We start from the raw sequence: 21,051 nt of genomic DNA, 5'->3' as shown, positions 1-21,051 counted from the left end.
TTCATATGCATTTTATGAGGTGTCTAAATATTACGACCTTACTCGTACAAATTCGTATGAATTATTGTAAAATATGTAAGAAAAAAGTGTGAAATGTCATGAGATCAGACATAAAATAATAGTGGGTTTAACATCAAAATGTATTGTCTAGTTTTTATAATGTAATAATTCAAGCAATTTTATAGTATTTATTTGAAAGAATTAAAACAGATTCATGTCTATCCTTGTATTATTCAGCTGGTTGAGATTGATATGGGATTTTGAAAGTTATTAGTAATTAAAAGTAATTAAAAAACATTTTAGAGAGAGTAATTAGTACAGTAATCTAATTACACTGTTGAAGAGGTAATTAGTAACTAGTAATTCATTACTTTTTTAGAGTAACTTACCAAACACTGAGCGCGGGCATGTGCGTACTTAGTAATAAAAAGACCGTTATCGGTTGTTGGTAGGGATGGGTATCGTTAAGGTTTTATCGGTATTACTACTCTTACCGATACCGCTTATCGATCCGGTACTTTAACGGTATTCTTATCGGTTCTTTTTGGTGTTTTTTTTTTTTTTTTTTTTTGAGAATTAAGAACACAATTAAACTCTATATTTTGAAATGTAAAATAGAAAAAGCAAAACGAAGAAAAATATTTTTTTTTATAAGAAAAAAAACAAGTACAAACACAAGAATACAATTAATCAAAGATACAAATTATACAAAGTGCTTTAATTTCAGGAAGGTGTACTAACATATCTTTTCAGGTAATTGTTTCTGTCTGAAAAGAAACCTAATTTAGTAATCAAATATAAAATAGCACTGTATAGTTTATCATAGAGAGATTAATGCTTATTAAATGTAAAGTTACTCATTCAAAAGCTGTGAGTGATTTTCTCTGCCTTTTGTTGTTTGATTTGCATTAATGGCTGAATCGTCAGCACGTTTAGGCTATTAGACTGCTGCCCCTTTAAGACCGAGAGCAAATCTAATCGGTAACTGAATCATTTTCTCCCTATTATTTACGTCCATTTAAGACATAATTGTGTTTAAGTGAATAAACTGTGTTTAAGTGAATCTCAGAGCTGGTCATTTTGACATTTTTATGTATATTTGATAGTTAAGGATACACGAAGCCCAAAGTGTAGGCTTCTTTTCTTGTCTCGTTGCAGTCATGAACAGCAGGCTCTTGCGCAGGCTTTTGTGTTTTTAATAGCCATTTTTTGATCTTGCAACAGTAGAAGACAGCATTTTGCAACAATCGCCGATCGTGCTGATTCTGACGGCACGTTTGGGTTTTAGGAAGAACTGACAGCGCTCCGCAGTGCTGTGAAGTAGGCTAAAGGAAGTTAAGCTGGACAGATCATGCGTCTTGCTTTTTAACGGTTTTATCTCAAATATCTTCTTTTTATAATCTTTGGAAGCCGAAATACAAAATACATTAGAATAATACCCCACATCTAAAGTGTAACCACGTTGAATGTTTAGTTCTGTCCTCATTGTCACTCATTAAGCAAGGGCTGTCGTGTTGCGCGTGCTGTGGCTTTGCGTGAGAGATCGCTCTCTCTCTCTTCTGAACTGCGAATTTCAAATTTGCATCACAGACAAATGGTTTAATTAAAATAGTTTATATATAGAAAAGGCTGGCGATATAAACATGTTCAAGATAAAGTCTTTATAGGAATGATAAATAATTTTTCCAGTCCCGACAGCAGAACCGATAACGTCCGAGCTTATCGATACAGCGGTCTTTCAAAATTCAGTACCGGGGCCCGTTTAATACCAGGTTTCGGTATCCATCCCTAGTTGTTGGTGTGGATACATATATAGTTACCTTTATCGTTATATTTATAGTGGTCGTGCTTGGTGTGAAAGGGCCTTTACAGTGTTTCCTTAAGGATATTTTTTAGCAGTGGGGGCAGGTCTGTCCAAACAACAAACACCCCTAATGCTGAGGATATATGCTGCTAAATAGTACCCCTGGAGCCTGTTCCTTAAAGAGATACTCCACCCAAAAATAAAAAAATTCTGTCATCATTTACTCACCCTCAAGTTGTTGCAAACCTGTAGAGTTTCTTTCTTCTGCTGAACACAAAGCAAGACATTTTGAAGAACGATTGGAACTTTGGCACCATTGACTTCCATAGCATTTTTTTCTACTATGGAAGTCAATGGTGCCCACAACTGTTTGGTTCCAATCATTCTTTAAAATATCTTCCTTTGTGTTCAGCAAAAGAAAGAAACTCATACAGGTTTGCAACAACTTGAGGGATTTCAATTTTTGACAACACTAATACAAAGGCTCACCTTGTTCATTTCAGACTCGATCTGATGGTGGAGGCTTTGGTAACTCTTCTTCACCTGCTGCTTGTCTTTGATCATCATGGTGAGGCGGTGGAGAGGCCCAGAGTTGAGCTCCTCAGCGTGACACTTCATAATCTTGCTCAACTGCTCTGTCTGCTGCACCATGTGTGTCCACGACTGATAACAACAACCACATGATGATACACAGTGATATAATAAGTAAGTGTGAGTGGGTGAATGAATGCGAGAAACAAACAAAGAGATAAAGAGATTGAGATGACAAGATAAAAAAAGAGAGAGGATGTTGCAGGCACTGAGCATATAATAATCATAAGCATCCGCTACCCATAATGCAGCGGAGGCCGTTACCTTGGAGACATTGCTGACAAAGTTGATCTGAGAAGAGTTGTCATGCTTGTCCACCTGCTGGCTGATGTTGAGCAGGAGCGATGCATATTCCTTGTCGCTCTTCACCCGTAAGGTCATGAAGCGCTTCACCGTCTCCAGCAGCTTCAGCTCCCAGTCCTGCAGCTTCATCAGACCCTCGTGGGAGTTGCGCAGGTCCTGGCCAAACCCCATCTTACTCGCAAGGCACGCTGTCTCTCTCTCACTCAATGAGGTGTGCCTCTCAGGTCTGCATTGTTACTGCTGCTGCTGAGAGAGGGTATGGGTAGAAATAATGACTGGTTAGTTGAAGGGCATGAAAACATTTGGCAAGTTGTATGCTTGTTTCAAATGGTTTTGATAAACTTTTATACCATTTTTAATCAAAGTTTAAACATATTATTACGTAATGATGCTAAAATGTAATGTGGCAAGCAGGGCGGGGCCGAGAGCCGCGGAAATGGAGCGAAGATGGTGGTGCAATTGTTAAAGAGCGTCACCTGCACGCCACACCAGTTTCGAGTCGCAACGAAGGATAAAAGGACTGAGTGACGGTCAAGCCTATAACATACTGAATTTAAGGTAATATCCGAAAAAGCAAAATAGAGGCACTTAAAGGAGAACTCTGGCGCAAAATGAACATTTGGTCTAATAAAACATCGGTACCTAGTCAACCGTTCTCTAAGAATTGTTTTCATGATAATCGAATGTAAAGAGTTTTATCTCTAAAAACTGTTTAGCGTATAATGCTAGTACTGGGGGCATTTACTAAGTAAAAAAAGAAATCGCTAGTTAATACCACTAATAAGGCTTAAAATAGCCCCACACTAACAGTAACATAATGATGGTCCCTACATGCAAAACGAAGCATTGAGAACTTTGTAAGTGTACAGACCGTTTAATAAGAAGATACTTTATAAAGACAGTCCACTTCGTGTATACAGGCAGGAGCCATCTTTGGAAAACAGTCACGACAAGTCAAACCACGAACGTCGTGCTGAGTGAGCTGAACTGTATGAATGGCGTTCGGGGGATCGACTTATCGAGACTATTTTCTAAGATGGTGCCGCCTGTATACACGAAGTGAACTCTCTTTATAAAGTATCTTCTTATTAAACGGTCTGTACACTTACAAAGTTCTCAATGCTTCGTTTTATTATGTTTACTGTGTTAGTGTGGGGCTATTTTGAGTACCGATAAAGGATTTTGAAGGCCGATACCGATACAAATATTTGTTGGTTTTAAAATCCGATTTTCCGATATATTTTTTTTTCCAGAAACACGCAACAAAACATTAACAGATTTCCCTAACATTAGTTATTTGTAGTTATGTATGAGTTTTAACTAAAATAATATGATAATGCATTTAATGCATTTTTAAAAAGAAACTTGTTTCTTTTATTGTCGCAACAGAACAGAGGAACCAAAGCTTAACGTTAGTGGTCTTCCACTGATGATAGTGGCATTAGCTATCTTTGTGGTTAGCAGGGACGGTGTAGAGTGCCCTCTGGTGGACAAACTATACAACTCCAACACTCATGACATGGTTGAAGCGTGTTTCGTCCGTTATTATTTTAATTTTTGAAATATTAATTTATCGGCCATTATAACTGCCGATACCGATAGTTTGGAAAATGCATAATATCAGTCTGCTGATATATCGGCCTGGCTCTAATTTTGAGCCTTGTTAGTGGTATAAACTAGCGATTTCTTTTTACTTAGTTAATAATGCCCCCAGTACTAGCATTATACGCTAAACAGTTTTTAGAGATAATACTCTTTACATTCGATTATCATGAAAACAAATCTACGAGAACGGTTGACTAGGTACCGATGTTTTATTAGACCAAAGATTCATTGTTCGCCGGAGTTCTCCTTTAAGGGGAAATTCACCACTGATACCAGACTTTCAATGAAATGTGGCTGCCTATGCAGTAGAAAGGCAAAAAAAAGTTGAATTCTTGCTACCTGGCTAAAGAAAAAAAGGCTTATGTCTTCCTTTTGCCAAATAGGTAGAAAAACAACACCCATAATGCACCAGGCATGTTGCTGTCCAAGGCCACTCCCTCCCAGTCTGCTCCTAATGATAGGCTTGAAATATACCACCTTCAAAGACCCGCCTTGCTTGACTAGGAAATACAATGGTGCCAACTTGTTCCCGAATTTAAAGAGTAAATGATTATCAGGAGACAGTTACTTTTGGTTTCCAGTGAGGGATTCAGTGCATTGTAAACAGTGGCTAAAGCCTGCAAAGAATCATAAATGAGAGAACACTGGGATTAACTCTCCTGCATACCTGTCAACTCTCCTGTTTTTCCCGGGTTTCTCACATTTTTTAGCCCAATGTCCCGGACCCCTCCCGGTTTGTTATTTTTCCCGGGAAACTCCCATAGTTTGCATGGCCCAAACTCCTGTATGAATAATCGGACCAATATGTTTGTCTAATGTTGACCAGTTGCCAGATCTTGTTTTAAATCCATTATATTCACACAATCCACACACCAACACCATATACAATTTCAACCCGTTCGTCATCTCAACCTGGCAACCTTTAACCCAGTTGTGCAGTCGCGGAAAGCTTAACCCAAAAGCGAGCAGATGAAGCGTGTATGAACGTGAGCTTGTAGAGGCGGGGTCTAAATGGACTAAATAATTGGAGAAGACCATGTGTCACCAGAGAGAAGTCTGACGGTTTCACTGGAAGGTCCAGTTATAGGCAGTGGCTAAAGGCTGCAAAGAATCATAAATATGAAAAACTCCTTGTTTGTAGTTGCCATTTCAAATGGATGACTACGAACACAGTGTTTTATACCAAACAGAGAGGGAAAAACCTTAAAATTAATTAGTAAGAAGAGCACCTTCTGCCCAACCCCCAAAAGCAAAATGCCATCGTGTGCCAGTAAAGGATGTTTCCATAGTATTTTTACCAAAATGCTGTTTAAAGAATAGACAAAGAAAGTGCAAAACCATTTTTAGTGATAAACCTGCTCCTAAAATAAGAGTTTTTTAATAACCCTCTGTCGATCAGACTGGGGCAAGAATACATAAAATGTGGAAATGCAATAGTTTTCACAAAAGCCCTAGCTAACAAAACACTCGGCTTTCGTGAAAACTACAGATTGCCCTACTGCATTTTTGAAACTGCGTCGGAAGTTTCTCAGTCTAGGTCTACACATAGAAAGAGTATACATACACTGTTAATTTACATAACATTATAACTAAAAATAATACAAAGCAGGTTTAAATTTTGGCAAACTTACACTTTGCTTAATGGGTAGTTTTACTCTATAGAAGCAACCAAATAAACAAGTTGAAGTATGAGGATGTTTCTGTTAAACATACATTATATGTTTAAGGAATTTTTATTTTACCTAATACTCACTTTCATTTCCTTTCAGTCGAAAAGATGCTTTTTCACCGATCAATAAGTAGTTATCCAGTGAGAAAAACAGATTTGTCTGTCAGATTTGTCCAAAAACGTAATCTGTTTACACCTCAAAGCCATGTCCAGTCTTAAATAACCACGTAACAAAAAGCATCACAAAGCATTCTTACCTTGTTATCAACACGTCTCCGTTTCTCTAAATAACCTCACCCAATCAGTGCGTAAAAGAAAAACCAAGGAATATGGCTTAAACCAATGAACATTCATTCCGGGTTTCATAACACAGGTTAATTGAAAGATAATGCAGTTATCAAGTGCAAATCAAGAGAAAATAGACTTCCTGTATGACAACTAAAACCCACATGAGTGGGCTGTCAAGAAAACAGTTAGACCAAGATCTAATAAAAGTCAATGACAGTTGAAACGAAAGTATAGACAGTTACACAACACCACATTAGACACCTCCAGTTCCTTTCTTCGCAACTAAAAAAAAGTATGAGATCAACTTCAGCAATGTGTGCCTTGAGGCTAGTGTAACAATATGTCACAATTAATGACTCTGAGACATAAATGGCGACTGTGTTGGACTGGTTTACAGTAGGGGACTAAAGCAGAAGGTTGTTTAATTAGGGTACTCAGATTAGTAATGTACTTTAATTCTTCACAAAGCCCTTAATAACCTCCTTATCTAAGAGTACAAACCTTCTGCTTGCCTTCTTCCACCAAAGAGAATAACACTGGGTCATATTTAGCTTACAGAACCACCGATTCATTAAGAAGTTTACAGGAAGGCAATTAGGACGTGTGAAGACAATTGACAAAAAAGTGACGAAGACAATTGAGTTGTATTGAAAGATTTACGGAAATTATAAAACTGTTTATTGAATGAACTAAGCATACTCTTTATCATGAGATATGTTCGTTTGTGTGGGTTAGAGGTAGTGTTCTGGCAATATAGCCTACAGTACTTTTAAAATGATATTATTGCCATCATAAAAAATGAGCAAGTTAAACTTGATTGGGATATTTTTATTCTGCTTACCAAAGTTCACAGTAAATGTACGGTTTGTTTAAATAGTCAACCATTAGACTACAGGAGGTGGATAAGTTGTGTCAGCAAGCCACAAGAATTGAAACATTGTTTTCCTGTGAAATGTGGTTTCCTGTGAAAATTACTACTCTTATTAACACTGTCAAAATTACAACTTGTGACATATTTATTATGTACTTCACAAGTTCATGTTAAAATTAGGCTGTCAAAAATAATGTGTTAGTTTCTCAAATTAAAAATATTTAATGCAATTAATGCAGCATCCATTTTTTTTCCCTTCCTGAAGTAGCTATGCTAATGTCTACCAAATATAAAAACGTATAATGCCCTGGGATTGTTTCCTTCCTAGGCCACTTCCACCTGGCTGTCTGCTATGGATACTATTGAACAGAGTCAAATACTGCCTTAGTTGCTTTAATAGAAAATACTGCTAAGCAAACTTTTAGTTATATTGTAGACTTAGTTCACAGATGCGAGAATTCAAAGAGTAAACGTTTACAGTGGCTAAAAGCTGAAAAGAAATGTAAATAGGGAGAACCTTTGTGTTTGTAGTCAACATTTCAAATTGGATGACTACGAACACAGTGTTCTAGGTTAAATGGAGGGGGAAAACTGAAAAAAAAAAAAACTCCCGTTCCATCAGCTCCACCCGAAGCAAAACGCCATAGCGTGCAGGTAGGAAAGCCGTTGCCATAGGTTCCATTTTGAACATAATCCGGTTTAAAGATAACCTAGCAGCCACTGTGGTCTAGCAACCCTTCGTTGGCTTTCGAAGTGGAAAAACCAAACTCTGGTCAGGCCAATCACATCGTGTATAGAGTTGGTGGGCGGGCTTAACACAATGACGGCAGAGTTGTGACGGTTCTGTGCCGTGATTTCCCTGCTACTTAAAAACAAACAAGATGCTGCTGGCGTACAGAGGTCTTTCGATTCGGCTTTGGCCGTGACTCTGGATGACTTGGAGTTAAAGGGATACTCCACTTTTTTTGGAAATAGGCTCATTTTACAGAGTTAAACAATTGAGTTTTACCGTTTTCGAATCCATTCAGACGATTTTCTGATATTTAGAAGAATATCAGTAACCCGACAGTTTCTGGTTACTGTTATTCTTCAAAATATCAGAAAATCATCTGAAGGGATTTAAAAATGTTAAAACTCAACTGTTTAACTGGAGTTGTAAAATGAGCCTATTTCCAAAAAAAAGTGGAGTATCCCTTTAAGAGAACATCACTTAAGTCATTCTTAAAAAAGGAAGATGTGTTCAGAGTTTTTACGACCGGATAAGGCAAAAGATTAATATATCAACAAGGGAAAACGCATGGTTATCAGCCACAGCCATTCGTTGCTCTGGTTGGTTAGCGCTATCCTATGGCGTGCAGAGGGATATTGAAAGACAACCTTTTATCCCGCCCCTCGGATTGAGGTATGCTAATTGTGAGTTCCCAGACCTAACATCTTGATGTATGTCTGTCTTGCCAGGCTAATTTAAAGAGTTAACATAGTAAGATACTCTTTTCAGTGATAAACCTACCAGATATTTCAGTCTGAACTAGAGGTCGACCAATATATATTTGCCCAGTATTTGGCATTTTTTAATTATCAGCGTTACTATTAGTTTACAGTCTTTGTTTAGGGCTAACTGTTCAGAAAAATTGAAAGCAAATAAGAAAATAACGAAATAAATTGTTGAATAAAGAAAGCAAATGGTAATTGAAAAGTATTACAGCACTTGCATTCTATTACGACCACCACTTGATATTTTGATATTTTCTCATATTCACCCATGTGAATTGGATTCAGGAGATGTCTGTGGTCAATGGACAAACATGAGCAACAAACTTTAAACTCTTGATTTTAAACTATGCTGCTCTGTAGGCGTCCTATTCTGGACCTGATTTCCAATGGACAAACTTACAAGAATTTCTTTATTTGAGAAAACATTTTATAGTACTACAGAACTACAGAAAGTATAAATCATGAAAATGATATGTTTTCTTCATATTGATTCGTTCACAAATGATGTATTTCTAATTAAGTAAATATTATTTAAAATAAATATAATGGCAGTGCAGCATGGGCTATTTACTATCTCTAAAAAAATGCACTCTAAAAATGCTGGGTTGTTTTAGCCCAATTTTGGGTCAAAATTATGGACAAACTCAAACATTGGGTTAAAAATGTAATAAAAAAATTTAACCAAATGGATGGGTTTGTCCATATTTGACCCACAATTGCCCAGCATTTTTTGAGTGTAGTGTAATATTATATAGAACAGCTTTGTATCCCTGCTCTCTGATATATCGTCATTGGCGATCAAAAAATGTTAAGTCCACTGGTTGACCATTAAAAATGTGCAACCACGCAATGTGAAATATTTTACAATGTAAAACGAGACCTGCAGAGGTAGAAGGAGGGGGGTTCGACCAAGCAGTCGAACCAAGTCTGAAGCCAGCTTAATAAAACCAGTAATGAAATCAATACCAAAAATACAGCAATTCCAATTTCAATGACAGCTCAAAAGCTAAAGCCAGGCCCATCTGTGAAAACACATCATAAAGCTGTAACATAACCAATGTGCTGTATAATCCTCTATCACCCATAACACAATTAGGCTGGTTAATGCACATCAGTGGGAGTTTAGCTCAACAAGGATTTGCTGTGTTCAACAGAACAGCTCTGTGGGGGCACGACTGCTTGAATAGCACTTCTGAGCAAACTAGCAAAGGAATGTGATGTGAGTCCTTTATTTGAGTGTCTGAAGAATGGGACGTCAAACATAACATGTAAACAAAGTCAGTTTCTTCTGGTGACTGCCACTGCTTTGTCAACAGATACATAATGGATCAAAGACACATACAAGTGTGTACTTCAATCGCAATGCAGGTTTAAATGCGCTCTGAATATTTCTTTTAATAATTGCTGCCATCTCATCCCAGTGGTTGTGACAGTTCTCCCACAGGAAATGAGTAGCATGTTGCTCAAAATCCAAAACACTGTTCAAATCCAAAACATTAGAAAAGACTCCCAGTTGGCAATGACAGAAATGAACTAAAACATACTGAGAATAAGCAAAATGACTGAGCTCATTTTATTTGCACACTTGGAATTGCATTATACTGCATATGTCGTATTGTAATGTATTATAATAAATATCAAACCATGTGGAATTCATTTTGAATATATATATATATATATATATATAAATATATATATATATATATATATATATATATATATATATATTTATATATATATATAACACACACACACACAAAACACTAAATACAAAATTAGTCAACATCTAGCAAGCAACGTTCATGCCCATCATTCAGCACTACTAAACATCATCTCTGATGCCATAACTGTACTATGGTGCCACTACAGTAATGTTTAGTAAGGGTAATCCAAATAGTTAATGATCATTAAATATGAGGAAATTCAAAGGATTTTTCCCAATCACTGTTCAATGGGATTACTAATTTCCTTATGCACAAGCCCTTCTCTGCAATCGTCCACGATGCACTTATGTGACACAAATCTGACATAATAACATTACATACTAATAATATACGATTGTTTGAGCTGGTCAGTGTGAATAAACAGCAGTTTAAGTATGTTTTCTGCACAGTCCCTGTACCGCTGTTGTCAAAAGTTTATGGAGAGTGACGGACGACTCTTTCTTTGATTTCAGATATAACACAAGCTCACGCATCCATTACCACCACAAATAACATTTACTGACAGTTGACAGACAGCAGAACGCATTTTATAGGCTAACTGAACATGTTCATGGGCTTTCCTGTGCTGGTGGGACGTTAGCCGCTGCTAGCGCTTCCCTGCTAATGCTGCCTGGCCTTTTCCTTTGGAAAAACAGCAAAGGAATTGAATACAAACGCGCATAACCGAGACTCGAGGCACACCAAACAACGTTTACGTGAGAAAAAAAAATGCGTATGTGATAGAATAGTTCATTGGCTTACTGTAATGGTGTATTGTGGTATTTGTCCTTGTTTCCTGATTCCTCGGTATTCCTCTTTTCTTTGACTGGGTTGGAGGAGTTGAGTTGGGATTCGGGAGGGGTTTCCGCTCACTCCAGTGCTACCACAGGCTTATGACGTTTACCGCACGACCCTCCGAGCCCTGCAACAATGTGTGTGTCTGTGCGTGTGTGTGTGGTCAAGCATGAGTATTACTGCATTTACAGTGTATATTTCAAAGTAGAAGACAGACAGGTGTTCATTTATGGTCATTGGTCATTGACACGAGGGGTGTGGAGTAGGAGGCTGCAGAACGGGTCTTTTCTAGACACACAACTGCTAATGTGATTGAATATCTCAGTTTTATACACTTTCGAAACACTTCACTTTAAGAGAGAACAAGTCACTCACTCACACTCAGTGTGTTGAGATTAAATGGATGCTCAGCAGATGTCAGTCTGTCTGGGACACCAAACATCCGTCTGTTACAGTCTGTTTTCAGAGTAATTATAAAAATGTCCATTAGATTGTGCTATTTCGCCTAGATGAACACATTCGTGGACTTGACATTTACCCTTATGAAAATTAACCATGGCATTACTACAATTAAAACCATGGTTATTGTAGTTAAACTAGTTGACACATATTAACAATGGTAGGCTATTTGTAGAACTGATTATACAAATGGAAATCGAACCGTCAAAAAAACGTTCTTTCCTTTTGATTTTGGTCTCTTCGACGTTGCGCCAGAATATGACACTTTGGGGAAACATCTTTCAGAGAGAAATACTGAAACCTCATTGAATAACGCTGTTGTTCTACGTACAATGGCCAACGCGAAATAGGGATGGGCTTGCTCCCATATAAGGCAGCACTGAGCGACATTGCCTCAGATTCTTACTCTTTCAAGAGAATGCATGCAAGAAGCATTGGTGGTGATGGCACAGTGGATAAGACACAAGCCTTTGGTTTGAGAGACCTGGGTTCGAATCCACTGCGAGACACCAATGTGTCCCTGAGCAAGACACTTAACCCTAGTTGCTCCAGAGGCATGCGACATACAGCAATTGTAAGTCGCTTTGGATAAAAGCATCAGCTAAATGAATACATGTAAATGCAAGAAGCCTCTTTCAATGTTTGCCCCTACAATAGATGACACTTCTGCACCTATCCTCTTTAGTGTTTCGGTGAGTTCTTCAAGAACTTCCTAGATAACATCAAGCAAGTCTAGCAGCGCATGTGCGGGTCCCATCGAGCTCCCGACACATGACACTTGCGTCTTTGCGATATGGAGAGCGCCGTTCTGTCCATAGCTCCAATGGGTTACTTACATTACATAATCAGCCCTCCACCCTATCGGCGAGCTGTCATAGACAAAGTAGCCTCAAATTATGGCTTATTACTATATAAACACTGGCTAAGGCCTGGGACACACTAGACGATTTTCAAATCTTAACAGATTTTAAAACTGTGAGACCGCAGTTCTCAAGGATAGGGCAGTTTGAAGTGATTTGAGATTGTTGGGGGTAGCAAATCGGGCCCAAAATCGTGCTTAAAATCTTCTAGATTGTGGCCAGCCTAAGCCACTGTTTTCAGTAAAGATGTGTAGAGCTGTCTATACTAACCACTACAAGCTCTGGCGCTCCTCACTGAATTCCAATGACTCATGCTGCTGTTTGCATTAGGATGTGTAGTGTTGCTTACACTAACCTCTTCATACATCGGTGTTGCCTCCGTTCATAGTCTTTTCATGATACAGCAATGGCTGTAGATGCTGTTCTCCTGAGAGGGGGTGTAGTGCTATTTCCCTGCATGTTGGGAATTGGAGCTGAATGTCTTTTGCCATGAGTATGCCTTTCCAATTAAGAAATGCAATAAAGTCAAAAAACAGTGTGCCACTCGTCGTAAAGCAGCAACACCTCGCTTCAAGCAGCAGACTGCTCTGTACTGAGCAAAAGTTACTTTAGCTTCTGTCCATACTCTGCCAGTTCATGGCAGGCTCTGCCGGGCATCTTAGACTACGTAAAATACAGTGGTAAGTGGTTGTGCACTATAGTTAATTCACAGATTTCCCCGTTTCAACAGCGTTATGTGTGTTGTATCAGCTCAAAGCAACCCACGAGCAGAATTTCACACTTCTAAAGAAATGCGAGATAAAGGTAGTGGCTCTAGGATTCTCGCTTCTAAAGCCCCTTTCACACAGAGATTCCGGAAAATACAAGGATAATGTGACCCAGCATTTGGGATTGTTTGATTTCGGTTCATTCACACTGCCAGTGATTTGCCGGGATCTGTGAGTGCGTTCACACACAACCCGTAAAGATCCCGAAGACACATGACTTCAGGACGAGACGTGTAACGTACGTGTCGAAAACATGTACACGCAGATATCGTTCCACAAAGCTGGTTAACGATCTCAGAATCAGCGCGGATTGTGAGGAGCTCCTGGTCTCTGCTTTGTTCCAGTTTGCAGACATTTGTTTATCCTTTCTTTGTTGATGATGAACACAAACTTTCTTCTAAGAAGCAACAGAGTCGCGCGATGGCATGAGCGTAATCACTATGACACACCCCTTACGGCATTGGTCCTGGCTTTTGTTCACACAGCGCGCATTCCGGGACTGATTCCGGCAATGTTACTAGGTCCCCAACCCGGCATCGATTCCGGTGTCAATCCCGGGTTGTGTTTGGAAGGCGTTCTGGCAATTTCCCGGGATAAATGCGCTGTGCGAAAGGGGTTCAACCTGGTCCGATACCTAGCAATACCATGATCAGGTTGACTCAACAAGCTCCACTTGTAATGACTGTGTGTGTGCGTGTCTGTCAGATGTGTTTGCCAGATAAGCTGGTGAGTCTGCTGTCTTACAGTCACTGATCTTACAGTCACTGTTTGCGCAATGATTTGGTCTGAGAAAAAATTCCAAAAAAGAAAAAATAAGAGTTACCCAGTGTCCTCAACCCATGCCTTGCTCTAGGCTGTAGCTCATGACATCACTGAGATTGAGTCGTGTGACAGCTTTGGATATCTAGAGTGCTAGATATTTTTCTGTGCTCAGCGACGCGTCTGTGAGGCATCTTTGATGCGTTGTTGGCTCTTTCATAATGACAGATTGGCGAGCGTTCATCGCCTGCTAATCCCCCACGATTTCCACGCGATAACAAACTGACCTGTCGGCGAGCTAAACGATTTGCAATCCGGGCTTAAAATCATGTAGTGTGAACTAGGCTTAAACCACACTTTATCAAAACGTTCATTCAAAATCACACTGAAACAAATCCTTTGGCATTTTCGCCGTGGAGACTGTTTTGAGAGATGCTTATTTACATATTCGGATAGCCCCTTGACATAGGCGCTCTTTGAGATTTGCGTTCAAAGGCATCTCACGCACATTTAAAAGCATGAACGCAGTTCTCCCCTCTCTTTGATTAATTGCATGTTCTGAACTACCTCGACGATTGGTTGGTTCTTGTTCATTCACGGAATGCGTTGAACAGCCACAAGTGTGTGATCATCAAGCACCTTCATTGCTTTATTGAAAAAACTGTTACGATGCACACAGAGAGGGCATGGCACATAAACAGTATAGACATGAGAGCAGCTCTCGAGTGTTTTTATGCTCAGTTTCATCATCAAGGAGGTATTAACTTGCATCATCTGTTGAAGCTCGCAACAAGCCTTGTGTTGTGGGCAGATCAACATCTGTCTATTCGAGCTGTCCACATCCCTGGCTGTTTGAACTGCGTGTTTGGACATGCTGTCGAGAGGAGGAGTAGTCCTAGGAGAATGGAGACTACATCCTCTGACAGTGAAACCCAACAGAGAACGCTCACTGTCCGCTGTTCTTTTCTCTAACAGGTCGCCCCACACTGCCCTTTATTGTGAAGCCCACCGCTGGCCAAAAAGATGGCCTTTACTACTTCACCTGCTGAACTACTGCTACCATGAGTGGATTCTTCTATCTGGCGAGCTTCACGCATTATCCAAACCGCTCCCTGTGTACAACAAAGGCTCTCCTGCCCGGTGTGGGTCTTCTGGAATCTTTCGCTGAGTTAATTGATTAGGTGCTGGTGTGCAACGATTCCCCATTCAACTCCGACTCCAGCACCGCCAGAGACCAGCCATTCACCACCAGCAAATAACCCGAGAAGAGATGGTTTTAGAGCCAGCCGCAGACCAAGTAGACCAGCCTGCCGCGATCGATGAGTCTGATTGACGAGCCTGATACATCGTGCGTCACAGAAGGAGCGATAGTGGATACTCCTCAGACGCTCATTGCAACGGCTCCTCCTCAGTTTCCAGTACCATCGGCTCATTGGCCTGTCCTCTTCACCAAGGTCTCCATCTTCACCAGCTCCATCTCTGTTGGTCATCCCCAGGGTGGCTTCCATCAAGTCATCACCATGGCTCCTCCTTCAACTCTGCCTGGGGCCTCGTCCTGACTGGTCTCTGGAGCAACACCTGGTTCCTCCTGCCTCTGGCTCCTCACTGGCTCCTCCCACCGTACACTGGCCCATGGGCTGTAATTTTTGCCCTGGACTCTTTTCTTTTTCCTGTGTTCCGTGCCCTCCTCCAGAGCCCCCGCCCTCCCTCCTCAGTTGGACTACTTACTGTGTGTGGACGCATCTTCCTGGGAGGGGGCGAAAAGTTACATGTACAGTATGGTCCGTCACCTGTGTTTCATTGCGTTTTTTGGTTCTGCCCTGTGACCTAGTTTACCTCAGTCTGGTTAATTAGTCATTCAGTTTACCTATTAATCATCTCATTAGTTCCTTTTGTTTTCTCTGTGCATAAAAACCCAAAGTTCTCCATTTTCCTCTGTTCATCCTCGTTTATATTAGTGGTTGTGCTTTCCTGTATTCTCCAGCAAGTTTTTATTATTAAAACCTGTTCCTTTGGATTCTTCTTCTTCGTGCACTTATTACAACAAACTCGTAACAGTAATATAAATCCACTTTATAATCAATAGATAAACATGTTCAAATCTCTGTATACCTATCATCAACTTTACAAAACCAATTTCAAAATTTCACTTGCACATATATAGCAAGATATTTTCTTCTTGCTGTGTAAATGAATTTATATACTTCATATTTTTCATATCTGGACTACTTACTACTGTGTTTCATATCATATATTTTTCATATCTGGACTACTGTGTCATATCTCTTAACCAGAGGCAAGGCATCTGATTGCATGCGATACATGAACTCAGGGTCAAAGCCTTTGTTTGACAGAGAAAGTTCATTATCAGTGGGTGCTTTTCAATATCCCTCCTCGTTTCCTCGCTCATCCGTCCTCCATCCTATCATCCGGAAGCCGATAAAGCTCAGCCATCTTGAAGGACATCTCAATTCTCTAATTGCACCACGAGGAGGCGAGGATTGATGAGTGAGTGAGAAGGCTTCCTGAGGACTCATGAGCGAGGATGTACAGGTGTATCCTATGCGGAAGTCTTTCTTGTCGAGAAACATGACGCACTTTCCAACCGTTGTTTAATTAGCCAAGCATGTAAACTCACATAATTGTAGTGAAAATAAAATAAATAAAATAAAACATGTTTTCATTAGGCCAAGTGTGCAAGTGTGCAAGTGTGTGCATGTATCGACAATCCTGTGGACATCATGTGCCCTCTAACGGTAGCGTGAAATGATGACATGCTAGTCTCGTGCAGGTGCAGTCACGTGATTGTGATCAGCGGTCTAGTGTGACGCTAGTCAGCTGACGCTCAGTTCAGTCGACCTTCCACTGCGGGAGATACGGGCATCCAAACATCTCCATCCGCATCGTTTTAAATATTCCCCTTACTGAAGTATGGCGAGCCAGTCTCAGGGCATCCAGCAACTGCTGCAGGCTGAGAAACGAGCCGCAGAAAAGGTCGCTGAAGCCCGTAAAAGTAAGTTGTCGTTTTGCTTGTCAACGCTACAGACTGGCGCTTAGCTAACATGCTAACTCTGACCAGCAAATCATTAGTCTGTGTATAGAAATAACATCGGGGCAAATAAACGAATTAGCTGGATTGAAATAAAGTGACATATCTCGTATTATTATATCATATTGTTTCCATGTCGACCAAATGGAAATGTTTTGTTGTATTGTTACCTTTTTTTCCCAACTGCTCATTCTCTGTCGTGTGACAGACTGCTCGGTAGATAAGCCTGTATAATGGATTTTAGACCAATTGTTTACATTTAACTTAATTATTCATTATGCCTCACTTCATTTACACTGAGGATGTTTGTAAAGGTTTAAAACACAAAGTAAATACGACATCGCCACATTTTAGCCTTTGAAAACAGATTTGAGCTCATCACTCTGTTGAGGAATTTTGCACATTTTTGTTGTTATTCTTGTTGGAGATATCAGGATGGTTCTTTATTATAGCGAAGGAAATAATGAATGTACTAAATGTCTCCTTTACTGGAGAATGACATTGACTCACTGGATGTTCACTCAGTTCCTGTTTTTATATAGATGTTCTGCTGGTGGCTCTCATTTCCCATATACAAGAGAGGAATTTCCCTGTTAGAGCAATATTTGACTGCTGATTATATTTTTTTCTATTCTATAAACTTATGGCACTGATATTAATGCATTATTATGAACATTTTGTGTTTTTTCAATAGGGAAGAATCGGCGCCTGAAGCAGGCCAAAGAGGAGGCACAGGCTGAGATTGAGCAGTACCGTCTGCAAAGGGAGAAAGAGTTTAAGACAAAGGAGGCTGCGGTGAGAATTACACATTTTTTGATCCAAGCATCCATCTGTATTCTTATCAGTATTTCTTTATTTACCTGGGTGAAATGTTGTCGAAAGACTGTGCTTTGAGGAATGCTTCAAGTGTTTGGTTATCGGCAGCTATATTGTCTTGTTGTTATAATTTCAAATCTTCCACCGTTTTATTAACGCCCTTGTAGTCCAATAGTTGCGTTCCGGGAGTAAAATCAAACTCGTTTTCTCCATAAAGGGAATTGATTTTTTTTAATCATAACTTTTAAACCTTTAAAGACAGACCTATGAGCTATGATAATGAATGGCATATGCTTCTGTTGAAGCCATCCATACAAATTATTCTAAAAAATATTTAGTTTAACAGTGGAATTCCTGACGAAAAAAATCCATCACCCATGATTTTGCCAAAAAAAAAAAAAAAAACACTTACACAAAAACCCACCAAAATCAAAGATTCAAAAACAAGTACTTTTAGCATCGGCCCACTCCCATGAAGCGCTGAGAATAACACGCACACACATATATAAATTGCATACTTTGCAATAATAATAAAATATTTTGTTTCTATATACACAATCAACATGTTTAAATTAATGACATTTTTAATTTTATTATGTACTTTGTAGGGCTGTCAAACGATTAATCGTGATTAATCGCATCCAAAATAAAAGTTTGTGTTTACATAATATATGTGGGTGCCCTGTGTGTAATTATTTATAAATACACACATATGCTTGTATATATTTCAGAAATATTTGTATGCATGTGTCTATATATATATATATATATATATATATATATATATATATATATACACACACACAAAATAATTACACACATATATTTTGTAAACACAAACTTTTATTTTGGATGCGATTAATCGTGATTAATCGTTTGACAGCCCTAGTTATTCGCAATGCCTCATAGGATTGTAGTTATTTCCCAAGGTTTACTACACAGTCCTGTACCTTTGTCTTTTTGTTAGATTTTTATATAATTTTTTTGCTTTTAATACAAGTTTGGAATGTTGTGATTCATCTTGTACCTGGCTGGTTTGTATAAGGTTCATGGTTTATAACTCTTTTACATAATAAAAAATCCTATGGGAAAACTGAACAGGAAAAAAAATTGGCAGTGCTTTATTTGGTTTATAGGAGAAAATCTGAAAGTCTTAATACAATTTTGAATAGAGCTTGCCTTCTATTTTAAAATGTACATTTTTAAATTGCATTATGGATCTAATAATTTACCAGCGTATCTTCAAATTATTTATAACCTTGCTCACTTTTAATAATACAATACTCACTTTTCTAGTCAAATAAAGCAATGAGCTAATGTGTGTTTTCTTGGCCACCTTACACCTTTAAGTTATTGCTTTTACAACATTGTTCAATAAATAAGTACATTAAACGGTTACAAAAATCTCAAATCCTCTGCAGTTTCATCATGGACCCCTAGAGGTCACACGTCTTCTTGAGAAACCCTAACAGATCCATATACCACCATAATGTAATTGGAAGAAACATACTTGTGCATTAGTATCAGTTCTGAATGCTACTGTTGCATAAAGTTAATGTCCCATTGCAGGCACTAGGGTCCCATGGAAACTCTGCTGTCGAGGTGGATAAGGAGACCATTGATAAGATGAAACACATCCAGGGCAGTTTTCAGCAGAACAAGGAGGCTGTGGTTGGCAACCTGCTGAAGATGGTGTGCGACATCAAGCCAGAGATCCACGCCAATTACCGCGTCTCTGGATAAACCGCTTTGTCCAACCACCAGATCCGTTACAATCTCTAAAAGCCCACACAGCACTGAGACAAAGACTGCTACTGGACATATCACATGTTACAATCATAATATTAACAGTCGCTGGACTACACTTAATGAAACACTTCTTATCTGTTTTGCAACACATTTCCTGCGATTTACAAAGATATTTATTAATCCATATACCAATCAAGGTTCTTGTACTTTACACACACATTCCTGCAGTGTTTTTCATTTGCTTGCACAGATATCTTTGATATAATCCAATGCAAGTCTTTGTCTCTGCTCTCTTGGTTAACTGTAGTATTGTCTGGTTTATCAGAGTGAGCTTCTTTCTTCGTGAATGATACCTTTAAATGTTTGTATGAGTGTCTGTATCTTGATGCTATGTTAATTTATAAGTAATCAGATGTTATTGTTTTATCTAATTCATGTATACACAGTTTTTTTTCAATGGTTCTTTTGTGACAGCTTATTGTCTCATACCATTATCTTAATGTAGTAATAGTAATTAAATTAGCTCGACAATTCCTCCCTGCGCTCTTGCTCTGTAAATGTAGGTGGCATTCCTCTATTTGAACCTGCTGTGAAAATGTAATAAATGTCTCTGTGTACAAATGGATCCACATTATGTTTTCCATGTGAATTTGTTCCACTTGTTTTTCTAGAACAATGCGAATAGATCAGTTAGTGAATATTGATTAACTAGATCTACTCTGGATCTAAGCTAAGTTTCATAAACTTTTTTTCCCCTAAATAAATAAATAATTAAATTCATATGGCAAGAGTGATGGTTAAATGCTTTAGACTGCCAGATGCCACACAATTTATTCTCGAGAACCAATTTACTGGCAAAACCTTGCAAAAACCTCCAAGTTCTTCAGATATTTTTCTTATAAATGAGATTTTTTTTTTTTTATCAAGCTCATGCTTAGGTTCAGTAATTTGACTTTGGTGGCAATGAAAAGATTACTGCGGTATTTATTGAAATGCCTTATTTAAAAAAAAATATCACTGAGTGATTAAAACAAAAAAAAAATGCTCAAAAGTAAAATGTCAGACGGACCTTGTATGTGAAGTATTCATTTATAAAATAATAACATGTTAATAAACTTAATACTTTAGATGGCTACACAATACGATATCAGATTGATTCCTTATGGAGAAAGATCAGGCACACTTTTCCAGAAGAGCTTTAATAAAAAGATCAATTCTGTTTCCAAATCTATATTTTATAATCTACTCAAATTAATAAATGCTGTATAAGCTTAATTTTTTTCAATGGTGTTAAATTATTTTTACTCCATAACACATTTAAAGTTATTAAATGTCTTATTCATTATTTGTAATCGCACAGGCTATATTTACATAATCACTTGAAAACGTAAATAAAGAGTCTTTAGACGTTTTAAGTTATAAGAATTTAGTAAAGACCCTCATAAATCTTCGTCAACATAATGAAACCA

The 21,051-nt window shown here is 38.6% G+C and overlaps 2 protein-coding genes across 3 annotated transcripts in view; one reads left to right on the top strand and one right to left on the bottom strand.

The window, feature by feature from the left end:
- Window positions 1-11,282, bottom strand: part of fer (fer tyrosine kinase) — a 49,901-nt gene extending 38,619 nt beyond the window's left edge. Inside the window, exons 1-3 of one of the 2 annotated variants that reach the window (XM_039662324.2) lie at window positions 11,091-11,282; window positions 2,660-2,944; window positions 2,294-2,467 (exon numbers count right to left, since the gene is read on the bottom strand). In XM_039662324.2, coding sequence (XP_039518258.1) covers window positions 2,294-2,467; window positions 2,660-2,869 — 384 coding nt within the window. In that variant the 5' untranslated portion in view covers window positions 2,870-2,944; window positions 11,091-11,282. The remainder of the gene's footprint in view (window positions 1-2,293; window positions 2,468-2,659; window positions 2,945-11,090) is intronic. The other variant, XM_039662325.2, reaches the window with a different exon arrangement.
- A 5,509-nt stretch (window positions 11,283-16,791) lies between these two features.
- Window positions 16,792-19,909, top strand: atp6v1g1 (ATPase H+ transporting V1 subunit G1). Its single transcript, XM_039661870.2, has 3 exons — window positions 16,792-16,981; window positions 17,712-17,812; window positions 19,403-19,909. The coding sequence occupies exons 1-3, from the start codon at window positions 16,900-16,902 to the stop codon at window positions 19,574-19,576; spliced, it is 357 nt and encodes a 118-aa protein (XP_039517804.1). The 5' UTR covers window positions 16,792-16,899; the 3' UTR covers window positions 19,577-19,909.
- The last annotated feature ends 1,142 nt before the right edge of the window (window positions 19,910-21,051 follow it).

The sequence above is a fragment of the Pimephales promelas genome, chromosome 4 (genome assembly GCF_988280905.1).
Source record: "Pimephales promelas chromosome 4, fPimPro1.hap1.1, whole genome shotgun sequence".
Classification (NCBI taxonomy): Eukaryota; Metazoa; Chordata; class Actinopteri; order Cypriniformes; family Leuciscidae; genus Pimephales; species Pimephales promelas.
The sequence above is the reverse complement of the archived record's forward strand: the minus strand, read 5'-3'. Positions and strand labels throughout refer to the sequence as shown.

Excerpts from the sequence above, each read along its gene's own strand:
- atp6v1g1 (XM_039661870.2), top strand. The coding sequence starts at position 16,900 with ATGGCGAGCCAGTCTCAGGGCATCCAGCAACTGCTGCAGGCTGAGAAA. Across the intron at positions 16,982-17,711 it reads GGTCGCTGAAGCCCGTAAAA|GGAAGAATCGGCGCCTGAAG; the intron begins GTAAGTTGTCGT and ends TTTTTTCAATAG. Across the intron at positions 17,813-19,402 it reads TTAAGACAAAGGAGGCTGCG|GCACTAGGGTCCCATGGAAA; the intron begins GTGAGAATTACA and ends GTCCCATTGCAG.